The sequence below is a fragment of the Mobula hypostoma genome, chromosome X1 (genome assembly GCF_963921235.1).
Source record: "Mobula hypostoma chromosome X1, sMobHyp1.1, whole genome shotgun sequence".
In the NCBI taxonomy this organism is placed as follows: Eukaryota; Metazoa; Chordata; class Chondrichthyes; order Myliobatiformes; family Myliobatidae; genus Mobula; species Mobula hypostoma.
The window spans coordinates 23,373,759-23,395,928 of record NC_086128.1 but is presented as its reverse complement, the minus strand read 5'-3'; the positions used below and the strand labels follow the sequence as shown (position 1 = coordinate 23,395,928).

Genomic DNA, 22,170 nt, shown 5'->3' with positions numbered 1-22,170 from the left:
TTGGCCTTATCCGAGATGGTGATGAGTCTGCAGACAGACGGGTGGTGAAACGGCTGGCCCTCCGGTGTGGTCAGAACAATCTGGAGCTAAATACGCCCAAGACTGTGGAGATGACAGTGGACTTTAGGAGGAGCCCCCCAATACTCCCCCCACTCACTATACTCAACAGTATCGTGTCTGCTGTGGAGACCTTCAGGTTTCTGGGTGTCACAATCTCCCAGGACCTGAAGAGGACTCCCAACGCGGACACTCTTATCAAAAAGGCTCAGCAGAGGTTGTATTTCCTACGTCAACTCAGGAAGTACAACCTGCCTCAGGAGCTGCTGATTCAATTCTATTCAGGAATAATCCAGTCTGTTCTCTGTTTGTCCATCACTGTCTGGTTTGGATCAGCTACCAAACAAGACAAGAATAGACTCCAAAGAACCGGCAGGGCTGCGGAAAGGATTATTGGTGTGAAGCTGCCTTCGATCCAAGACTTGTATGCATCTAGAGTCAGGAAGCGAGCAAGCAGCATCATTGTAGACCCATCACACCCTGGACATCACCTGTTCCAACTCCTTCCTTCTGGTAGGCGCTCTAGATCGCTGTATGCCAGGACACATAGGTACAAGAACAGTTTCTTTCCGTATGCCATCAGTCTTATGAACACTTGAATTTTAGTCTATTATAAACCAAGTCCACCTGTACATACACAGGTATACCTCATTGTATATAGTTCACGATGACAGTATTTGCACTATTGTTTTGTTTGTTTTTTGATTCTGTACAGCGAGAGCTCAGGGAAACCGGCATCAAATTCCCTGTATGTGTCCACATACTTGGCGATAATAAAGGATTCTGATTCTGATTCTGATTCTGAAATCAGGCAGGAAGTACAGGAGCCTAAAGATCCACACTTGAAGGTACAGGAACATCTTCTTCCACTGCCATCAGCTTGTTGAACCGACCTGAAAACCCCTGACACTACCCCGAAATGTATTTTTTTCACTCTCTCAACCCTTCAGTAATGCTATAATGTTTAGTTCTGTCATATGAGTCTATGTTAACTTATGTTTCTGTTGTTTGTGATGCACTGTGCTGCAGCTTGCAAAAAGCTTGTTTTCATGGCTGCGTATGTCACTGGCATTAAAATCATTCTCCTTTCTGCACTACAAGAACAGAAAGAGATTAGAAAAGAAGAAGCAAATTCTGTGCCATAGCCACATTGAAAGAAGAACTGGGTGTCATTTCTGTCTTTAGAACAGAGGAAATAATGGTTAATTTGCCAAGGCGTACTTAAAGTTACGAAATGTGGGTTTGGAGTCGACGAAAGGATTTGGAACACGTTGCCTGAGAGGGCAGTGAAGGTAGAAACTTCTACATTTAAGAAATAGCTAGACAGTCAGTAATCACCAAGATATTGAAGGCCAAATGGTGGTAAATGGGATTATCATATTTGGGTCATTATTGGTTGCCATGGACATGATGGGCTGAAAGTCCCATTTCTGCGCTGTACATCCCTATGACTCTACAAGAAGCAACCATTATAGGGACATGGAATCAAGAGCAAAGAGATAGAGTTGTACAGCATGGAAACAGGATCTTCTGCTCAACCACTCCATGCCAACCAAGATGTCCATTTAAGCCAGTCCCAAATGCCTACATTTTGCCAATATCTCTCTAAACCTTTTCTATCCATGTACTTGTCCAAGTGTCTTTTAAATTTTTATTAATGTAACTACCTTAACCACTTTCCCTGGAAGTTCATTACATATATTGACTGCCATTTGGATGAAAAAGTTACCCCTCAGGTTCCTATTAAAGCTCTTCCCTCTCACCTTAAACTTATGCCCTCTAGTTCTTGATTCCCCAACCCTGGGGCAAAATGAGTGTATTCACCCTTTCTATGCGTGATTTTATACACCTCTCCCTCCCCTTTCTGTCTCCATCTCTGGAGACAAACTATCAACTGACATCTTTTATAAACCTACTGATTACCAAGGTTATCTCGATTATACCTCTTCCAATTCTATCTCCTGTAAAAATGCCATTCCCTTTTCTCAGTTTCTTTGCCTCTGCCACATCTGTTCTCAGGATGCGACTTAACGTTCTAGGACATCAGAGATCTCCTTCCCTTTCTTCTATGGTCCACTCTCCTCTCCTATCAGATTCCTTCTTCTCCAGCTCTCTTCCTTTCCCACCCACCTGGCTTCAATTATCACCTTCCAGCTAGCCCACTTCCCTTCTCCCCACCTTTTTCTTTGTGTGTCTTCCCCCTTCCTACACAATCCTGAAGAAGAGTCTTGGCCTGAAACATCTACTGTTTATTCATTTCCATAGATACTGCCTGACCTGCTGAGTTCCTCCAGCATTTTGAGTGTGTTAATTTATGCACCTCTATGAGATCACCCCTCATTCTCCTACCCTCCAATGAATAAAACCTCCTTCCATAACTCAGTCTGATATTAATTTAAGACTAAATTCGGAAGGGAACAGCAAATACTTTTAATACAAGCTTAGTGAGGCTGGGGATTGAGGATCTTCAGTGAGTTGACCTGTCTCCACCAACTGAACACCTTCCAAAAGACAGGCGAAGACTCGTTTCACTTGTGACAACATCCACACACTGTGGTTTCAGCAAGAGCTGCAGCATCCACAGTGAAATTTCCAAACCAGCTGAAACATATAGGGTAGAAAGCTTTGAAGAGGGAACAAGAGTCAAGTGACTGGCAGGAGTGTAGAGAAAGAGCAGAAGGCCCAGACCTTGACTGGGTCTCAACTGAGATCACATGGGTTGCCTCATTGACTAGCTGAAGGAAGTCAATGATTCCTGAGGAAGGGTCTTGGCCTGAAACATCGACTGCTTATTCTTTTCCATAGATGATACCTGACCTGCTGAGTTCCTCCAATATTTTGTGTGTGGTGCTTTGGATTTCCAGCATCTGCAGATTTTCTCTTGTTTGTGATCTGATGGAAGAGTTGCATTAGGAAACATACAGCATTGCATTTTTTTTCTTTCCAAATGCATGGTTGCTGGGTGACCTTTGAACAGATCTAGAGTCATAGAGCACTACGACACAGAACCATACCTCCCGACCCATCTAGTCCATGCTGAACTACTATTCTACTTAGTCCCATTGACCTGCACCTGGACCATAACTCACCATCCCCCATCCCATCTGTGTATCTAAGCAAACCTGTTAAATGTTGAAACCAAATCTTATCTTCCACTTCTGCTGACAAGCTCATACCACATTCTCTGAGAGAAGTTCCCCCTTATGTTACTCTCAAATACTTCACCTAGATCTGATGAGTTATATTAATATTTTCTCTTTTTTTGGGAAGCAGTTGTCACCGGCAACACCAGCATTTATTGCCTATCCCTAGTGACCATTGAACAGAGGAGACTGCTCAGCACAAACCACCCATGCGGGTCGGGGTTCACATACAGGCTACACCGCGTACGGCAGCGAATTTCCTCCCTTGAAGGATGTTATTGAGTGACTTTTTTCAAGAACAACCTCATTGCAGAAAGAGTGGCTGCAGCATTCCGCATTCCCGTGACTCTCACCTGGAGCTGTAGCCCCACATTGATGAGGGAAAGCAGAAGGTGACGACACCTTCCCTGTTCTTCCTCCCTCTGACCTCTTCCTGTGCAGCTCAGCAGAACACCAGCCCACACCCCACCACACCCTGCCAACCACTGTTTCACACTGCCGCAAGTGTGGAGATCATTTGGAGGTGTGAGGACGTCAGGGAGGAGGATTGTCTCAGGGGCCTGGGACAGACCTCTTCCTCCCTGGGGCCCTATGCCTGAGGAGAAATAGCCAAGCTCAAAACCAGACAGCCCCTTCATGTCACCAGGGTTGACATGGGATGATTCGTCTCGACTCCCACCGCCTCAGCCACTAGCCTGCATAATTGACTGGGCCAGCTGTGAGCTGTTAAATGTGAACCTGACCCATGCTGATGTTGGGGGCATCAGGTCCAATTCAGATACTAAATTCTAAAATCATAGTCCACATGTGAACGTTAGGGCCTCAATGTTGTCCTTTGAGATGAAGATAAAATATCCCACAGCACTATTAGAAATGCAACATGAAAGAAGTTCTCCAAACGAAAGGAGACTATGTGGTCATTATCACACAGCAGTTAGTGGGATCTTTCTTTGCCCTACATACGCATGCTAGTTCATGACAACACTGGCTACACCTGGTTGGAAGATGATGTGACGTGGCGAGTCATTTTTTTCACTGACCTGGTATTAAAATGGTTTTCATCGGCTGCACTTCAACTCCTTGAATCGGGTATTGCAGAGGAGAGTTTGCTTTGGCAATGAGCAGAGCATCAGCAGGGCTCTTCGTCCTGGAGGAACACCACAAACAGAGTGGTCAATATTGTCATGTTCAACCGCCAAGGTAGAGCTCGATTACCAGAGCACACACCATGTCGGGACCATTCTGTGCACAGAAGTATCTCATTATCTGCGTACAGTCTCATCCTCACCACACTATTAAAAATATAAACTGACTAGCAGCAATGAAAACAGAAAGTGCTGGAGACACTCAGCAGGTCGATAAAGATCATCCTGATGTATGCATCTTTGCCGTCCAGATGTTTCAGGTTTGAATGGAGATCCAATCTCAAAACTAGGACCCTGCAATTAGCATTAATCGTGCGTCCACTTCAATAATACAAGTGACACGGAATCTCTGAGCCTATCAAAATAAACTTTACAAGCTTAAACAGAAAGCACCAGGAGACTGCATTACAAAGAGTGAGTTGCTTGTGAAAAAAAAACACAAACAATTGTAAATGATTAATAACTCTTATTAAACAACAATTAACTAATTCAGACTCTAAAAACCTTGGAGCCCAACACTCTGGCTCCCAGCACAAGCCTGAAGAACTTATTACAATCAGTGAACTCTCCAGCCTGTTGATCAGCACGAGGCTTTAGTACTTGGCCAGGTACCCCATCTGGGTGGCATGCTTTCCACAAATTCACCCTCCTGAAAGATGCTCTTACGTCAGCCTCAGAGACTGAAATCACAGGGTCATCAGGGGCTGTGGGAGTTTCTGAAGGTTTCTTCATGTTTTGATGGTCAAAACGAGCATTGGGCTCATCTGGCAGTGAAACCATATAACCATATAACAATTACAGCACGGAAACAGGCCATCTCGGCCCTTCTAGTCCGTGCTGAACTCTTACTCTCACCTAGTCCTATCTACCTGCACTCAGCCCATAACCTTCCATTCCTTTCCTGTCCATATACCTATCCAATTTAACTTTAAATGACAACATCGAACCTGCCTCAACCACTTCTGCTGGAAGCTCATTCCACACAGCCACCACTCTCTGAGTAAAGAAGTTCCCCCTCATGTTACCCCTAAACTTTTGCCCCCCAACTCTCAACTCATGTCCTCTTGTTTGAATCTCCCCCACTCTCAATGGAAAAAGCCTATCCACGTCAACTCTATCTATCCCCCTCATAATTTTAAATACCTCTATCGTCCCCCTCCCAACCTTGCTTGCTGTCACTTATGTTGCTTGGTTTCACTTTGTAGGAAGTGATAGCATTCAAGCTCTGCCACAACTGTTGAACATCCTTTAGAGACTCATTTGGTCTGGAATTTCCACTTCACAGATGAGATGACATTCTGGGGATCGTACCTGGACGCCATGTATCTTACTTGGTCACCTGACCTGCCCTCTGCAGGTTCCAGATCTCATAGTTCATTCAGAGCTTCTGGTTTGAGAAAACTCTGAATGATTTTGTGGATACACTGTTTTTATGAAGTCAGAGGCAACTGTGGTGTATTTAGTCAGATCCTCTGATGAGCCTTTGAACACCGTCCAGTCCACCTGACTCAAAGCAATCACATAGCCGCTCTGCTACCTTCCACAGATGCTGCCTGACCTGCTACATTCCTTGAGCATTTTGTTTTTGGCTCTAGGTTCCAGCATCTGTAATCCTTTGGCTCTACACTCTTGTAGGGTGCACTCTATGCGATAACAAATCTTCACTCTATTCCAAGCTAAAAATCTGGAATTCTTTGATTCTAGTTGCTGGTTTTTATGTTCTCTCTCCTTGAAGATCAAAACATGCAAGTTTAGTCAATGCAGATTTGAAACGGAAACCTTTCTAAAATGTAGACATGTGCATGCTCCTTAACAGTTGGAGAGTTTCCATGTCTCCCTGGAAAATTAGGATCCTTCAAATATAGGTATGTACATTGTGAATGAGGAACCGTACCTTTGTAAAAAGTGTTGATACTCTTTCTCTCTCCTTTGTTTCACCTCTTGGCGCTCTCCTACTTTAAAGGCTAACTCCAGATCAGAGACAGAGTCCTGGTTGAGAAGGGTCTTCAATGTCACCCCCTCCTGTTCACATGTGCAATCATTTCTTGTGAGCTGCCTAGGGAGGAAAATGATTTCAGACTTTAAGGCAAGTTGTGATGGTCAAGGGCAGTCACTTCAGGTAGAATACAGTTCATTGATCCTGCTCGCAGATGGACTAAGATGTACAGGGAATCTGGAACTAGGGCTGGAGTTTTAAAATTTAAATTGCTTAATTGGTAAGTCAGTTCATTATTATCACATGTACTGATCTACTGTGCATGCCATCCATACAGATCACTTCATTGTAGCAATGCATTGAGATAGTACAAGGGAAAACAATAACAGAATGCAGGATAAAGTGTTATGGTTACAGAGAAAGTGCAGTGCAGGCACACAATATGGTACAAGACTATGACAAAGTAGATTGTGAGGTCAAGATTCAAGTAGATCTACAGACAGGTGGGGAAAGATTTTACTTCACTCCAAGGCCAGAGAAAGTTTAGAATTCTCATGAGAGTATGGAGCTCAGTCAATTATGATATTCCAGGTTGCGATCAATAGATTTTTATATAAGTAAGGAATTAAAGGATATAGGAATCATGCAGTAAAAGAGTGTTGAGGTAGACCAGCCATGATCTTGTTGAATGGCAGAGCAGATTAAACAGGTAGACTGGCTACCTCCTGCCCTGCCTCCAATATCCTTCCGAGGCAATTCCTTGGCCATGTGGTTCCAGTCTTGTCCTCCTGATCCTGTGCCGTATCTTCAGCAAGCCCACCCCATCTCCAACCCACGTCTGCTCGTCTCTGGGAAACAGTGCAAGAGTTCCAGGTGTAAGAATAATCATCCATCCATAGTCATTCACCACACTCGAAGTGAACAAAGGAACTGGAGGAGGCCACTCAGCCCTTCCATTCTGTACCCAAATACACCAAGATCAAAGCTGACCTGAGCATCCATGCCTTCCTCCCACCTTAGTTCTATTTTCATCAGCATCCCTGACGAAACAAAGTCCATCATGCTGTAATTTTGCATGTTTATTCACCCATGGACTTCTAACGGAGGGAAGATTTAGGTTTCCACTGTCTTTTGTACTTCAGCAAACTGCTCACTCCATGCACAAGGCTCTCCCACCAGGGGAAGTAGTTTCTCTCTGCTCTCCCTTTTAAACGCCACAACTCCAAGGGTCCTTACTCTTCTAGATGCAGAGTAATGCGAGCTTTGTGAAATAAATTTGTCAGTAATTTAACCCTTTTAGACCCAGTGTCATTCTGGTACATTGTTTCCAAGTGCAATTTGATGAACTAAAATGCGACCCCCTAAAATGGGGCAGAATCAACTCCAACCCCTTTGACTTAAAGGTCAGCATTCTCTTTCAGTTCCGAGTTCTCAGTCCTTCACCATGTTGCAGCTTTCCTTCCATAGTTCTAAAGTAGATCGACAAATAATACTTGCCAAAGCTAAGGACTAATCTGAATTTTAAAAAGTGCTGGGAATAAAAACTTGCTTGCAAAAATAGTTACTAACTATATTTAAGTTAATGGGGTAGGGTGTCTGTACTGAAAGAGACAGCTGTGTTCTGCATTTCCATAAATGCAATATCCCAGTATGCTTTGAGAGCCACGCGGCTTCGCCAAATTATAAGCTGTGTAACAGTAGCTGAGAGAGAGAGAGAGAGAGTGAGAGAGAGTAAGAGAGGAGCAAGTGAGTGCATAGGACTGAGAGAGTGTGTGAGCAATAGAGAGATTGAAAGAGTAAGAGAGTGAGAGAGATATACTTTATACTTTATTGTCACCAAACAATTACTACTAGAACGTACAATCATCACAGCGATATTTGATTCTGCGCTTCACACTCCCTGGATTACAAATATTAAATATTAAAGATATTAAAAATAGTTAAAATTAGTAAATATTAAAAATTTGAATTATAAATCATAAACAGAAAATAGAAAATAGAAAGTAAGGTGGTGCAAAAAAAACCGAGAGGCAGGTCCGGATATTTGGAGGGTACGGCCCAGATCTGGGTCAGGATCCGTTCAGCAGTCTTATCACAGTTGGAAAGAAGCTGCTCCCAAATCTGGCCGTACGAGTCTTCAAGCTCCTGAGCCTTCTCCCGGAGGGAAGAGGGACGAAAAGTCTGTTGGCTGGGTGGGTCGTGTCCTTGATTATCCTGGCAGCACTGCTCTGACAGCGTGCGGTGTAAAGTGAGTCCAAGGACGGAAGATTGGTTTGTGTGATGTGTTGCGCCATGTTCACCATCTTCTGCAGCTTCTTCCGGTCTTGGACAGGACAACTTCCATACCAGGTTGTGATGCACCCTGGAAGAATGCTTTCTACAGTGCATCTATAAAAATTAGTGAGGGTTTTAGGGGACAGGCCAAATTTCTTTAGTTTTCTCAGGAAGTAAAGGCGCTGGTAGGCCTTTAGGAAGATAGGAAGAGAGATTGAGAGAGGAAGAGAGTGAAAGAGTGCCTAAGAGAGAGAGTGAGAGAGAGAGTGGGGGAAACAGGGGAAGAGTGAGAGAGATGGACAGTGAGAGTGAGTATGAGAGAGAGAGAGAATGAGAGAGAGGGGGAAGAGAGAGAGAGGTGGGTAGACAGACAGAGGGGGGTAGAGAGAGAGGGGGAGGGAGAGAGAGAGAGAGAGAGAGAGAGAGAGTGAGAGAGGGGGAGAAAGAGACGGGGAGAGCAAGATGGTCAAGAGAGAGTGAAGGAAGAGAGAGAGGAAGGAGAAAGAGAGAGGGGGAGGGAGAGGGTGGGAGAGAGGGAGAGAGGAGGGAAGGAGAGAGGGGGGTAAGGGGAGGGGGGAAGGGGAGATGGGAAGGGGAGGGGGAGAGAGAGAGGGGGGAGAGAGGGGGGGAGAGAGAGGTGGTAGGGAGAGGGGGTAGGGAGAGAGGGTAGGGAGAGAGGGTAGGGAGAGAAAGAGGGCAGGAGAGATGGGGGAGAGAGGCGGGGAAAGAGAGTGGGGTGGAGTGAGAGGGGTGAGAGAAAGAGAGCAACACTTCACTTGTGAGTCTGTTAGGGTCATCTATTGCATCCGGTGCTCCCAGTGCGGCTTCCTCTACATCGGTGAAACCCAACGCAGATTGGGGGACCGCTTCGTCAAGCACCTCCGCTCCGTCCGCCAAAACAGACAGGATCTCCCAGTAGCCACCCACTTCAATTCTGCTTCCCACTCCCATTCAGATATGTCCATACATGGCCTCCTCTACTGCCATGATGAGGCTAAACTCAGGTTGGAGGAGCAACACCTCATATACTGTCTGGGTAGTCTCCAGCCCCTTGGTATGAACACAGAATTCTCCAACTTCCGGTAATTCTCTCCCACTCCCTTCCTCTATCCCTATGTCACTCTGCCCCCTCCCCCAGCTGCCTATCACGTCCCTCATGGTTCCACCTCCTTCTACTACCCAATGTGTTTTCCCCTATTCCTTCTTCACCTTTCCCGCCTATCACCTCCCTGTTTCCCCCCTCCCACACCCCTTTATCTTTCCCCTTACTGGTTTTTCACCTGGAACCTACCAGCCTTCTCCTTCCCACCCTCCCCCCACCTTCTTCATAGGGCCTCTGCCCCTTCCCTCTACAGTCCTGACGAAGGGTTCCGGCCCGAAACGTCGACCGATCTTTTCCACGGATGCTGCCCAACCTGCTGAGTTCCTCCAGCGTGCTGTGGGGGATCTGTCTTGTTTTGTCCTCGCCTCTGTGGGGTAAGTCAAGCCATTCTGCTGTTGCCCTGCAGGGAAATCTGTCTTGTCTTGTCCTTGCCTCTGTTGGGTAAGTCTGGCCATTCTGCCATTACCCAACAGGTGGTCCTGTCCCATCTTGGTGTCGACATAAAGTTGAGTCCTGGCTTGTCTATGGATGAGTCCCGGCTCTATGTCTATGTACTGTCCAGTCTCATGATAGTGTCGAGTTAAAGATGAGCCCCGGCTTTTCGAAGGAGAAGTCCCGGCTCTCTGTTGATGTACAGTTCCCAGTCTGTCTCCAAGCTCCAGCCTCGAGTTATCAGCCTCCGTATTCCAAGACCCCAGCCCCCAGACTGCAGCCTCAAGACCCAAAGCCCCCAGCCCCCAAGCCTCAAGACCCAAGGCCCCCAGCCCCCAAGCCTCAAGACCCAAGGCCCCCAACCCCCAAGCCTCAAGACCCAAGGCCCCCAGCCCCCAAGCCTCAAGACCCAAGGCCCCCAACCCCCAAGCCTCAAGAGCCAAGGCCCCCAGTCCCCAGTCCTCAAGACCCAAGGCCCCCAGCCCACAAGCCCCAAGCCTCTAGACCCCAGCCATGTCCTGTCCGGTAGTCATGTCATGTCCTTGCCTGGTTCTGGGGCCCGAGGCCGAGGCAAGACCCAGGTTCTGGGTCCTTATCCAGTCTCTGGCTCAGAGCCCAAGCCCAGGCACCTAGTTCATAGTTCCTTGTCTGAGTTCCCTGTTTCTTGTCCATGTCCTAGCCCAAGTCTGCATTCTTGTCCCTGCTCCCTGTCCGTATCCTTTCACTTCCCTACTCTAGTCAAGTACTGTTCCTTGTACTTCAGTGTCTGTGTCTTGCATTTGGGTCTGTTCCCAACGCCCCTATTATGACATTTGCAGATGACACCAAGATAGGTGGAGGAGCAGGATGTGTTGTAGAAATGGAAAGGTTGTAGAGAGACTTGGTCAGTTTAGGAGAGTGGGCAAAGAAATGGCAGATGAGATACAACGTTGAGAAATGTATGGTTGTACATTTTGGAAGAAGAAATAATCGGGCAGATTATTATTTAGATGGGGAGACAATTCAAAAATCAGAAGTGGAAGGGGACTTGGGGGTCCTCGTGCAGGATACCCTAAAGGTTAACCACCAGGTTGGATCGGCAGTAAGGAAAGCGAATGCTATGTTGGCATTCATTTCAAGAGGAATAGTGTATAAGAGTAAGGAGGCATTGATGAGGCTCTATGGGGCATTAGTGAGACCCCATTTGGAATACTGTGTGCAGTTTTTGGCCCCCTATCTTAGAAGGGATGTCCTGATGTTGGAGAGAGTTCAGAGAAGATTTACGAGGATGATTCCTGGAATGCAGGGGCTAACATATGAGGAACGTTTGTCAGCTCTTGGACTGTATTCATTAGAGTATAGAAGAATGAGAGGAGATCTCATAGAAACATTTCGAGTGTTGAAAGGGTTGGACAGAGTAGATGTGGAAAGGCTGTTTCCCTTGGTGGGTGAGTCCAGGACAAGAGGCCATAGTCTTAGAATTAGAGGGTACCCAGTTAAAACAGAGATGAGGAGAAATATTTTTGCCAGAGGGTCGTGGATTTGCGGAATTCGTTGCCACATACAGCTGTGGAGGCCCGATCATTGAGGGTGTTTAAGGAGGAGATTGATAGGTATCTAATTAGTCAGGGTATCAAGGGATATGGGGAAAAAGCCAGAAATTGGAACTAGATGGGAGAACAGTTTAGCTCATGGGGGAGTGGTGGGGCAGACTCGATGGGCCGAATGGCCTACGTCTGCTCCTTTGTCTTGTGATCTTGAGAGATAGGGGGCAGAGAGATAAGAGAGAGAGAGGGGGGGCAGAGAGAGGAGGCAGAGATAGAGAGGGGGAGAGAGGGGGAGAGAGGGGGGAGAGAGAGGGGAGAGTGTGAGCGAGGGGGGGAGAGGCAGGAGAGAGGGAGAGGAGGGAAAGACAGGGGAGATTGATGAGGAGAGAGAGACAGTGAGAGGAGGGGAGTGAGATGGAAGGAGAGAGTGAGAGAGAGGGGGGAAACAGAGAGAGAGATCGGGAGAGAGGGGGCAGAGAAAGAGAGGGGAGAAGAGAAAGAGTAGGGGGAGGGAGAAAAGGGGTAGAGAGAGGGGGGAGAGATAGAGGGGAAGAGAAAGGGGGGAAAGAGAGGGGGCAGAGACAGAGAGAGAGTAAGGAGGGGGAGAGCAAGTGGGGAAGAGAGTGAGGGGGAGGGGGGAGAGGGGGTGGAGAGATGGGAGAAAGGTGGGGGAGGGGAAGAGGTGGGGGAGAGGGGGTAAGAGGGGGTGAGAGAGATGGGAAAAAGAGGGGGAGAGAGAGGGAGAGAGAAAGGTGGAGATTGAGGGGGGAGAGAGAAAGGCGGAGATTGAGAGGTGGCAGAGGGAGTGTGGAGAGAGAAAGGGGGAGAGAGGGGGAGACAGGGAGGGGGCAGGGAGGGGAAAGAGGGAGAGGGAGAGGGGAGAGAGTGCGGAGACAGAGAGGGAGAGGGAGGGGCGGAGAGAGACGGTGTGGAGAGAGGGGGAGAGAGAGGAATGAAGGGAGAGTGGGGGAGATAGAGGGGGGAAGAGAAAGAGAGAGTGAGGGGGTGGAGAGAGCGAAGGGGAGAGAGGGGGGAAAGAGAGGGGAAGAGAGAGGGAGGACTGGAGGGGAGAGGGAGAGATGGGAGGAGAGAGTGAGTGAGAGAGAGAGAGGGGGAGACAGAGAGAGATCGGGGAGAGAGGGGACATAAAAAGAGGGGAGGAGAGAAAGAGTAGGAGGAGAGAGGGGAGGCAGGGAGAGGGGGAGGGGGAGGAGAGGAGAGGGGGAGGAGGGAAGCGAGCAAGGGGGCAGAGAGGGGAAGAGAAAGTTGGGAGAGATAGAGGGGGAGAGTGAGAGGGGGAAGAGAGGGGGAGAGGGAGAAGAGGGAGAGACAGGGAGAGATTGATGGGGGAGAGACAGAGAGATAGAGCGGAGAGAGAGATGGGAGGAGAGAAAGGGAGAAGACAAAGAGAGACATTGGGGAGAGAGGGGACAGAAAGAGAGAGGGGAGGAGAGAAATAGTAGGGGGAGAGAGAGGGGGGATAGAGATAGAGGGGGGAAGGGAAAGAGAGAGAGAGGGTGGAGAGAGCGAGGGGGAGAGAGGGGAAAGAGAGGGGAGGAGAGGAGGGGAGAGGGGGAGAGAGAGGGGGAGATTGAGAGAGGCTGTGGAGGGAGAGAGGGGGAAAGAGAGGAGAGTAGGAGGAGAGAAAGGTGGGAGAGGGAGTGGGGAGAGATAGAGAGGGGGTAGAGTGAGGGGGAGAGAGGAAGAGGGGTGGAGAGAGAGGGGGAGAAAGGGAGGTGAGAGAGAATGGGGAGAGAGGAGAGAGAGAGAGGTGAGGAGAGAGTGAGGGAGGAAGGGAGAAAGAGACGGGGAAGAGAGAGAGGATGAGGCAGAGAGACGAGAGGGGAGAAAGAGTGGGGGAGAGAGAGAGGGCAGTGAGAGGGGAGAGTGTGAGAGAGAGAGAGAGAGAAAGAGGGGAGAAAGAGGGAGATGGAGAGAATGAGAGGGGGAGAGAGAGCATGTGGGAGAGAGAGGGGGAAGCAAGCTAGAGAGAGCAGAATTGAGGTGGTAGGGAGACAAAGGGGAGAAGGAAAGAGCATGGGAGAGAGAGAGTAGGGGAGCGAGAGAGAAAGAAATTGAGGGGGCAGAAGAGAGAGGCGGGTGTGAGAGAGAAATAGACGGAGAGAGAGAGGATGTGGAGGGGGAGAGAGAGAGGGCGGAGAGAGAGAAGGAGAGAGGGGAGGGGAAGAGATAGAGGTGGGTAGAGAGAGAGAGGGGGAGAGAGAAAGGCCAGAGAGAAAATGGGAGAGAGAGTGATGGGGAGTGAGAGAAGGGAAGTGAGAGTGGGGGAGAGAGAGGAAAGTGGGGGGAGAGAAAGATGGGAGAGGGAGTGGGGAGAGATAGACAGGGGGTAGAGTGAGGGGGAGAGGGAGGGGGAGGGGGGAGAGGGAGAGGGGTGGAGAGAGAGAGGGGGAGAAAGGGAGTGAGAGAGAATGGGGAGAGAGAGGGGAGAGAGGGGGGAGAAAGGGGGGTGAGAGAGAAAATGGGGGAGAGAGTGATGGGGAAAGGGGGGAGAAAGGGGGGAGAGAGAGGGGAGAGAGAGAAAATGGGGGTGAGAGTAAGGGGGAGAGAGAGGGGAAATGAGAGAGGGGGAGAGTGAATGGGGAGAGAGAGAGGAGAGAGAGAAAATGGGAGAGAGAGTGAGGGGGAGAGAGAGAGAGGAAGTGAGAGAGGGGGAGACAGAGGGGGGGAGGGGGGAAGAGAGCCGGGAGAGAGAGAGGGGAGGGGGGGAGAGGGAGAGACAGGGAGAGATTGATGGGGAGAGAGATGGAAGAAATCAGGGAGAGAGGGGGCAGGGACAGAGGTGGGGAGGGAAAGAGTAGGAGGGAGAGGGGGCAGCGAAGGGCGAGAGGGAGGGGGAGAGATAGAGGCGGAAGAGAATGAGAGGGGGGAGAGAGGGTGAGAAAGAGTGGGCAGAGAGCGAGAGGGGGAGGGGGAGAGGGTTGGGGAGGGGGGAGAGGTGGGGGAGAAAGGGGGTAGAGAAGGGTGGAGAGAGAAAGGGGCAGAGAGAGAGGGGGAGAGAGAGGGTGTAGAAAGGGGAGAAGTGAGGGGAGAGTGGGATGGAGAAAGGGGGATGGGGAGAGAGGCAGAGAGAGGGCAGGTGAAAGAGGGGGAGAGAGAGGGGTGGAGTGAGAGAAGGTGAGAGGGGGAGAGAGAGGTGGGGAGAGAGGGGGAAGAGATGAGGGAGAGAGGGTGTAGAAAGAGGGGGGTAAGTTGGGGGGAGAGCAGGATGGAGGGGAAGAGAAATAGAAGGGGGAGATAGTGAGGGTCGAGAGAGAGATGGTGAGAGCAGACAGAGAGAGATGTGGGAAAGAGAGCAGGAGAGAGAGATATGGGGAGAGAGAGAAATGGGGTGAGAGATGAGAGGGATAGAGAGAGGGGCGACAGAGAGAGGGAGAGAGGAGACACGGGGGAGAGAGAGAGGTGGGGAAGAGAGAGGGGTGAGAGAGAAAGAGGGGTGGGGAGAGGGGAGATAGAGAGAGGGGAGAGATGGAGGGGGAGAGAGAGAGGAAGACAGGGTGGGAGAGAGAGAGGGGTGGTGAGAGAGAGGGGTTGGAGAGGGAGGGAGAGAGAGAGGGTGAGTGAGAGAAGGAAAGAGAGTGAGGGTGTGACAGTGAGAAAGAAAGTGACAGAGAGAAAAAGAGAGTGAGAGATAGTGACAGTGTGAGAGAGAGTGAGGGAAAGCGGGAGAGTGTGTGTGTGATGGAGAGTGAGTGTGAGAGAAAAAGGAAAAAGATGGGGAGAGGGAGAGAGATGGGGAGGCAGAGAGGGGGGCTAGAGAGAGGGGGAGTGAGAGGGGGAGAGAAAGGGGGTTAGAGAGAGTGAGTGGGGCAGAGAGAGAGATGGTGGGAGAGAGAGGGAGAGAGGTGGAGAGAGAGATGGGACAGGAGAGAGGGGGGAGAGAGAGGTGGGGAGAGACAGAGAGGGAGGGGAGAGGGAGGGGATAGAGGGGGGGGAGAGAGACGGGGAGAGAGAGAGGGGAGGGGGAGAGGGGAGAGAGGGAGAGGAGATAGAGGGAGGGGAGAGAGAGGGGGGAGAGAGAGGGAGGGGGAAAGAGAGAGGGTAGAGTGGAGGAGAGAGAGAGGGAGACATACCTGTGGTATGTCTAAGTTTTATCCTAAGAAGCAGGAGTCATTTGGTTATGTATTACACTATGTGTCATTGTGTGTGCTTCCCAACTATTTGCAGCATCATTCAGAATTAACTTTGTGACATTAAAAATAGTATCAAACAGCTGACACAGAGAAAGCTGAGCAGAAGGTGAACCATCCAGGACATTGCATTCAACCATTTATTCAGTGGACCATGAAATGTCTTATCAGATATTTCAGAAGATCTTCTGAATCCACTTGGAATAAATACTGCTCTCTTACCATTCTGCAGTCCATGAAAACTCACAATAACATTTCTTGATAATCCCAAATCTAGGTTTGAATGGTTCTGCTAACCCCAAAACTACCTTCACAAATAACTCCTAGACAAGGCTTCCTGCAAAAGGCCAATCACCCAAAAATAAATCACATACATCCATTCAACAGATCCAGTGGTTTCCATCCATAGTTTAATAGTTCAGTCCAATAAGAGAACATTGTTCAATGTCTCACTCCATGAAGAGAACATTATCTAATATTTAATTCTATATGGAGAACATTGTTTGATATCACACTCCATGCAGAGGGCATTGTCTAATCTCTCTCCGTACTGAGGTATGGTCTAATAGCTCACTCCATGTAGAGGTCATTGTCTGATGTCTCACTCAATACTGAGGACATTGTCAGATAGCTCAGTCCACGATCATTGACATCTCAGGCAATTGATTATTCCCCAGGCATGTCCATTGATAAGGAAATGGGATGGACAATTAAATGCTAGTCTACTCCAGCTCTGAACTATTATCTGTTTGTCCACATGCAGTACTGTGCAAAAGTCTTCGGCACTAGGGTGCCTAATACTTTTGCGCAGTACTGTACTTGTCAACGTGGAGCGGAGAGCGAGTTTGTAAGGCTGGTGGAAGCAGAGGATGTTGGGAATGGTGAGATGTTGGGATGTCAAGAGGGCTGTGGGACAGGTGACAGAGAAGGAGTGTCAGAGGCAGGGGGTGGAATGGTTACAAACACAATCTAGTCCTGAGACACCAGGTAAGGCCATTTGATTCCAAACAATTGGTTTATTGATCAAAACAGAATATCTCTCTGGTGCCTCTTGCTCCCACCCCTCTACCTTCCCCTTTTCTCAACCAGGATTCCCCCCTCCCTGCTGCTTTCCCACTCTCAGTCCATAACAGACACTCATATCAGAATCAGGTTTATCATCACTCACGTCATGAAATTTGTTGTTTTTTTTTGTGGCAGCAGTACTGTTCAATACATAAGATTACCACAATACTGTGCAAAAGTCTTAGACCTTATATACTCTATATACCTAGGATGCCTAAGACTTTAACACAGTGCTGTACTTGCACCAGAGTCCCTCAGTGTAAAGCAGTTTGAAGCTTCCCTTTTTGAGGTCAATCTATGATTAGCTTTCCGTCTTTACCTGAGCTGATCCACCTTTCCTGGATAGGACAGCACTTTGAGCTTTGAGTCTGTCCTCCTTGACTCGCGTACTCTGGTAGGAAGTCATTTGTGCAGTCAGAGAATATGGCTCATTTTGAGTTAGGAAATACCTAACTTTGAGGTTTTCCCTTTTCCCTTTTACCCTCCAGATGCACATTTTGCAATGAAGGATGATGAACATTTTAAATTTGCATTTTCTGACCTATTTTCCTACTACTTTTGATTGCTTTCACACATTACAAAAAAGAAGCTCACCTGACAACAGTCTCTTTCCTTGTATAGTGTATACGTTGCTGTACAGACTCCCATAATCCATATCCTGTCTGGTCATAAGGAATATTCTGTGTTCGGTAGTGAATATCCACAGAAGGTCCATGTTGTAGGTGGTTGCTAAACAGTTTATATATCCCTATGATCAAAGCCATCAGAGGCAAGTAGCAGACAATCTTCTTGCTTTGACACATTCTATACATGCTAAGAAGAGGTGTAAAATTAGGACATTTCTTTCAAGAACATTTGAATATAGTTAAAACACCAATATTTGCAGTTAGATGATATCCCAAATGCAGCAGGGTGATCAAGAACAAAGTGAAGTCAAAGTGAAAGAAAAACATGATTGGAGGCAACTTTTTTGTGTAAAAGAGGAGGAAGATGAAAGAGAATTTAGGAAGGTTTCAGAGTTTGGGGTTATACAGCTGAATTCATGGCTTCATAAAGGAGCATCAGTGATCTGCAGAAATGGATTTTAACTAAAGTGATATCTCACCTGCATGCTGATATCCCCACTGCCACAGAGACCAGTTCAATTCACTCTAGGTGATACCAAGAACCAGCTGAGAGCACGGGATACAGTAAAGGCTCTGGGACTGGACATCTTCACAACTGTAGAGCTAAAGACTTGTGCTCCTGAAATAGCAGTGACTCTGGGCAAGCTGTTCCAGGATAGTTACAGAGCTGGCATCCACCCAACAACATGAAACATTTCTTTCTTTCACAACTTTCAGGAGAAGTCCAAAGAAGCAGCATTAGACTGAGTGTCGCATTAGGAGCCTGGTCAAATGGACAGTAAGTCTGCTGATTTTTTAAAAATTTGCAATGTAAGTTATACAGTAAGAGGTTCTGCAAAACAAGCTTACATAAGAAATTTCTATTTAAAAAACTAATCCGACACTTGCAGCAGGAGGAGATGGTTTAAAATGTGTGACACCAAACAGCAAAAATTGCAGATGTTGAAATTTGAAATGGAAATAGGTCAGGTGGCATCTGTAGGGAGGGAAATAAAATTAAAATTGCAGATCAATGACCATACATCAGAAGCAGGACAAATCACAATCGAACAGAGTTCTCCCACTTCCTTTGGCTCTATTGCACCTCATCTGACGATGACATTTTCACACCAATGTATCTTCATAAGGGTCTCAACCCAAAACTTTGACTGTCCATTTCCCCCCACAGAGTTCCTCCAGCATTTTGTATGTCTCCAAATACAGTTCCTCTCCCTTCTATTTCAGTATTCTGAAGAGAGGATTCCCACTGCAGCCCCTGATTCATTCTAATGTCTCCAACAGCGCCAACTCCCCTCCAATACAACTGCAGATGATGCAACACCTGTCATTTTACCCCTTCTCCCTTCCCAATACCCAAGGAGACAAACACTCCTTCTGGGTGAAGCATCAATTCACTTGCACCTCTTCGTATCTGGCATATCACAACATGCGAGGAACATTGAAGAGACAAAATCCACTCTGGGTGTTGACTTTGCAAGTCAACTCTGATCAGTGTGCAAGTGACCCTGAATTTGCAGTTATATGAGTTGCTCTAATTTTCCGTCCCATTCCCACTCTGACCCTTTTGTCTCTGCCCTCTTATGTCATTCTGACAATGCCAAGAGTACACTTGGGAAACAGCAGATCATCTTGCAACCAAGCCAGTTTTTGCCCTCAGAACTCCAACAAGTTCTGGCAAACAGATTTTCAAATTGGTGTAAAATCAGGCCCATTGTTAAGTTCAGCAACACACACAAAATGATGGAGAAAATCAGCAGGTCAGGCAGCATCTATAGAGGGGAATAAAGAGTCTATGTTTTGGGTTGAGACCCTTCATCAGGACCCGGTTAAGTTCTGATTTTACTTCATTTGTGGGAGAGCCTGTACTGAATAAAGTTTCATCTCCTTGAATTTTTATTTTTTTAAATCCTTTTCTGAACTCTTGAGGATATATACGTTTGTAGTTAGAAAAATAATGTGTAGTAGAGCTTGACGGCAAATGTTCAATGGCTCTATGAAGTGAGGAGGTATTTGAGTATTTTTGGCCTGACGAGTATTTATGGCCTACCTCTGGCCTGACAATTTTAACAGAAAAAAAGGATGATCTGCATTTTTAAAAAAAAGAAAGCTTGCATGGCAAATTTCAAATTATACTCAGTCACTATGACTGCAGATCCAACTATATATCCTCAATAATTCAGAAAATGATTTTCTCCATCATTTTGTGCATGTTGCTGAACATTTCATCAAGGACATCAAACTACTGCACCTTCTCTGAACCAATGCAAGTAGGCATAAGGATCCCAAAACCATACACTGTCATGGTCCGGTCCGTGAATTCCACATTCCGGTTCACGGTCCGGTCCATCGATTCCTTATTCCGGGTTTTCCCTGTTTTCCCTTGTTCCATTGAGTGCCTTAATTGAGGCACCTGATTCTCCTTTTGGGCTGGCACATAAATACCTCTGAAAACGAAGGATTCTCTGCTGGACTGTTCCCTTCCCCTCCCCTCCCCATCTGAATCCCTGACAGTTTCCCTCGGCAGTCACCTCGGCAAGTATCCTCGGCAGTCATCCCGGGCCTGTGCTCCAAGGAGGAGTCCGGGCTCCGTACCCAAGAGCCTAACCAAGCCAAGTCCAAGAGCCGAGCCAAACCTAGTCCAAGAGCCACGTCCAGCCCAGGAGTACCTCGCCCAGCCCTGTGCTGAGTTCCCTCGTCCTGTGCTGGAGTTCCATCGTCTAGTCCAAGTCACGTCCAACAGCCTCGTCTAGTCCAAGCCATGTTGTGCCAATATTTTGACCTACTCTAAAATCAATCTAACCTTTCCCTCCTACATAGCCCTCCGTTTTTCGATCATCCACGTACCTATCTAAGAGTTTCATAAATGCCCCGACCACCATTCCTGGCAAGATATTCAAATTTAAAATTAAAATTATGCCTCTTCATATTAGCTGCTTCTGCCCTGGGAAATAGTCTCTGGCTATCCACTTGATCTATCATCTTGCACATTTCAGTCAAGTCACGTCTCATCCTCCTCCTCTCCAAAGAGAAAAACCCTAACTCACTTAACTTATCCTCATAAGACATGCCCTCTAATTTAGGCAGCATCCTGGTAAATCTCCTCAACACCCCCTCTAAAGCTTCCACATCTTTCCTATAATGAGACAACCAGAACAGAACACGACATTCCTCCAGGGCGCAGGCCTGGGCAAGGTTGTATGGAAGACCAGCAGTTGCCCATGCTGCAAGTCTCCCCAACAATGTTGTCCAAGGGAAGGGCATTAGGACCCACACAGCTTGGCACCAGTGTCGTCGCAGAGCACTGTGGTTAAGTGCCTTGCTCAAGGACACAACACGCTGCCTCCACCTAGCGACCTGCAAATCACTCGACGAACCCCTTAACCACTAGGCCGGCACCAACACTGATAGATGTTTATAAGATTACGAGAGACATTCACAACCCGTATCTTCCACCGCCCCCCCCCCGTCGAATTGTCTCACACTAGAGTACATGCAGTTCAAACGTGGGGGGGGGGAGTTCGAAGGAGATGTTTGGGCAAAGTTTTTTTTAGAGTGGTGGGTGCCTGGAATGCGCTTCAAGAGGCTCTCGTAAATGTGCAGAAAGTGGAGGAATACGAACACCTGTAGGCATAAGGGATTGGTTTACTTGGGCGTTTAATTAGTTCGGCACAACACGGTGGGTCGATGGTCCTGTTTCCGTGCCGCAGTACTACCGTATTTAACCCCTTTGCGATCATGTCTGAAACGCTGTCTTTCCCGCGGGACGACACTGAGGTTCTGACTGTGCGGGTGAAGACCAACGGTCTCCGCAAGACCTTTACCAACAGCCGATCCGTGTCACAAACGAGAGCTGCTCGCTGTTTCTCGTCAAGATTCTCAAACTTTTCTGAGTATTCTCCCGCCAATGAAATAACTGTGATCAATACCTCTGGGACAAATATGGAAATCATCTCCCTTTCTTTTTCTCGGCACAAACTGTGCAAACCGGAAAACATACAGCAAAAAGAACTTAACAAAAGAACTTGCCCAGTAACGTAATGGCATTCTGAGGATTTCAGTACCCTTTCAACTGATCGACAACAAGCCAGTGCGCTTATAGCAGCTGCTTTTTAAAAAAAAATCATTTAATGCATAATGTGCACTAAGCACACTTGCTATCTTTCAGAGATAGATTTCCCTGTAATAACTGGAAGCAGACTCTACCTGTTTGGTTGCTCAGCTGTCGTCTTTTCACTTGTTTCTCCGCAGCGCACTCTTCCTTTCTTTTCCGGCTCTTCAGATCTCTGGCGATGTTGAAACTCTCTAAACCACAAATTTGCGTCCTTGTAGCGACTGTCATAAGCATATGCTGTGCTTCCCGGATAAAAATCTCGCCGTGAAGAACACACTATTAAGCGTGAATAGAGCAACATTGTATTTATTGCCTAAGTCTATAATTCAAGATTCAAAGATTCAAAAAACTTTATTGTCATTCTAACAGTACATCAGCTCTGCAGGGCAGAATGAGACAGCGTTTCCCAGGGGCAGTGCAATCATAACATAACAAATGCAACACTAAATAATAAACATAACAATAAATAGTAAAACACAACAGCCACATGTCAGTCAAATCAGTTATAAGTGTCCAGTGCAAGTTAAAAGTGTCCAAAGCAGAGTCAGGTGGAGCAGCTATTTAGCAGTCTGACTGCCTGTGGGAGGGAGCTGTTTAGTAGC

At 47.5% G+C, this 22,170-nt stretch overlaps 1 protein-coding gene across 4 annotated transcripts in view; it reads right to left on the bottom strand.

Annotated features, from left to right (window-relative positions):
• Positions 1 to 21,901, bottom strand: part of LOC134340586 (beta-1,4 N-acetylgalactosaminyltransferase 1-like) — an 89,685-nt gene extending 67,784 nt beyond the window's left edge. Inside the window, exons 1-5 of one of the 4 annotated variants that reach the window (XM_063038008.1) lie at positions 21,661 to 21,794; positions 17,937 to 18,433; positions 17,426 to 17,644; positions 6,240 to 6,401; positions 4,241 to 4,347 (exon numbers count right to left, since the gene is read on the bottom strand). In XM_063038008.1, the coding sequence (XP_062894078.1) occupies positions 4,241 to 4,347; positions 6,240 to 6,401; positions 17,426 to 17,643 (487 nt within the window). In that variant the 5' untranslated portion in view covers position 17,644; positions 17,937 to 18,433; positions 21,661 to 21,794. Of the gene's footprint in view, positions 1 to 4,240; positions 4,348 to 6,239; positions 6,402 to 17,425; positions 17,645 to 17,936; positions 18,434 to 21,660 lie in introns of all 4 variants that reach the window. The other 3 variants (XM_063038007.1, XM_063038005.1, XM_063038006.1) reach the window with 3 other exon arrangements.
• Between the last annotated feature and the right edge of the window lie 269 nt (positions 21,902 to 22,170).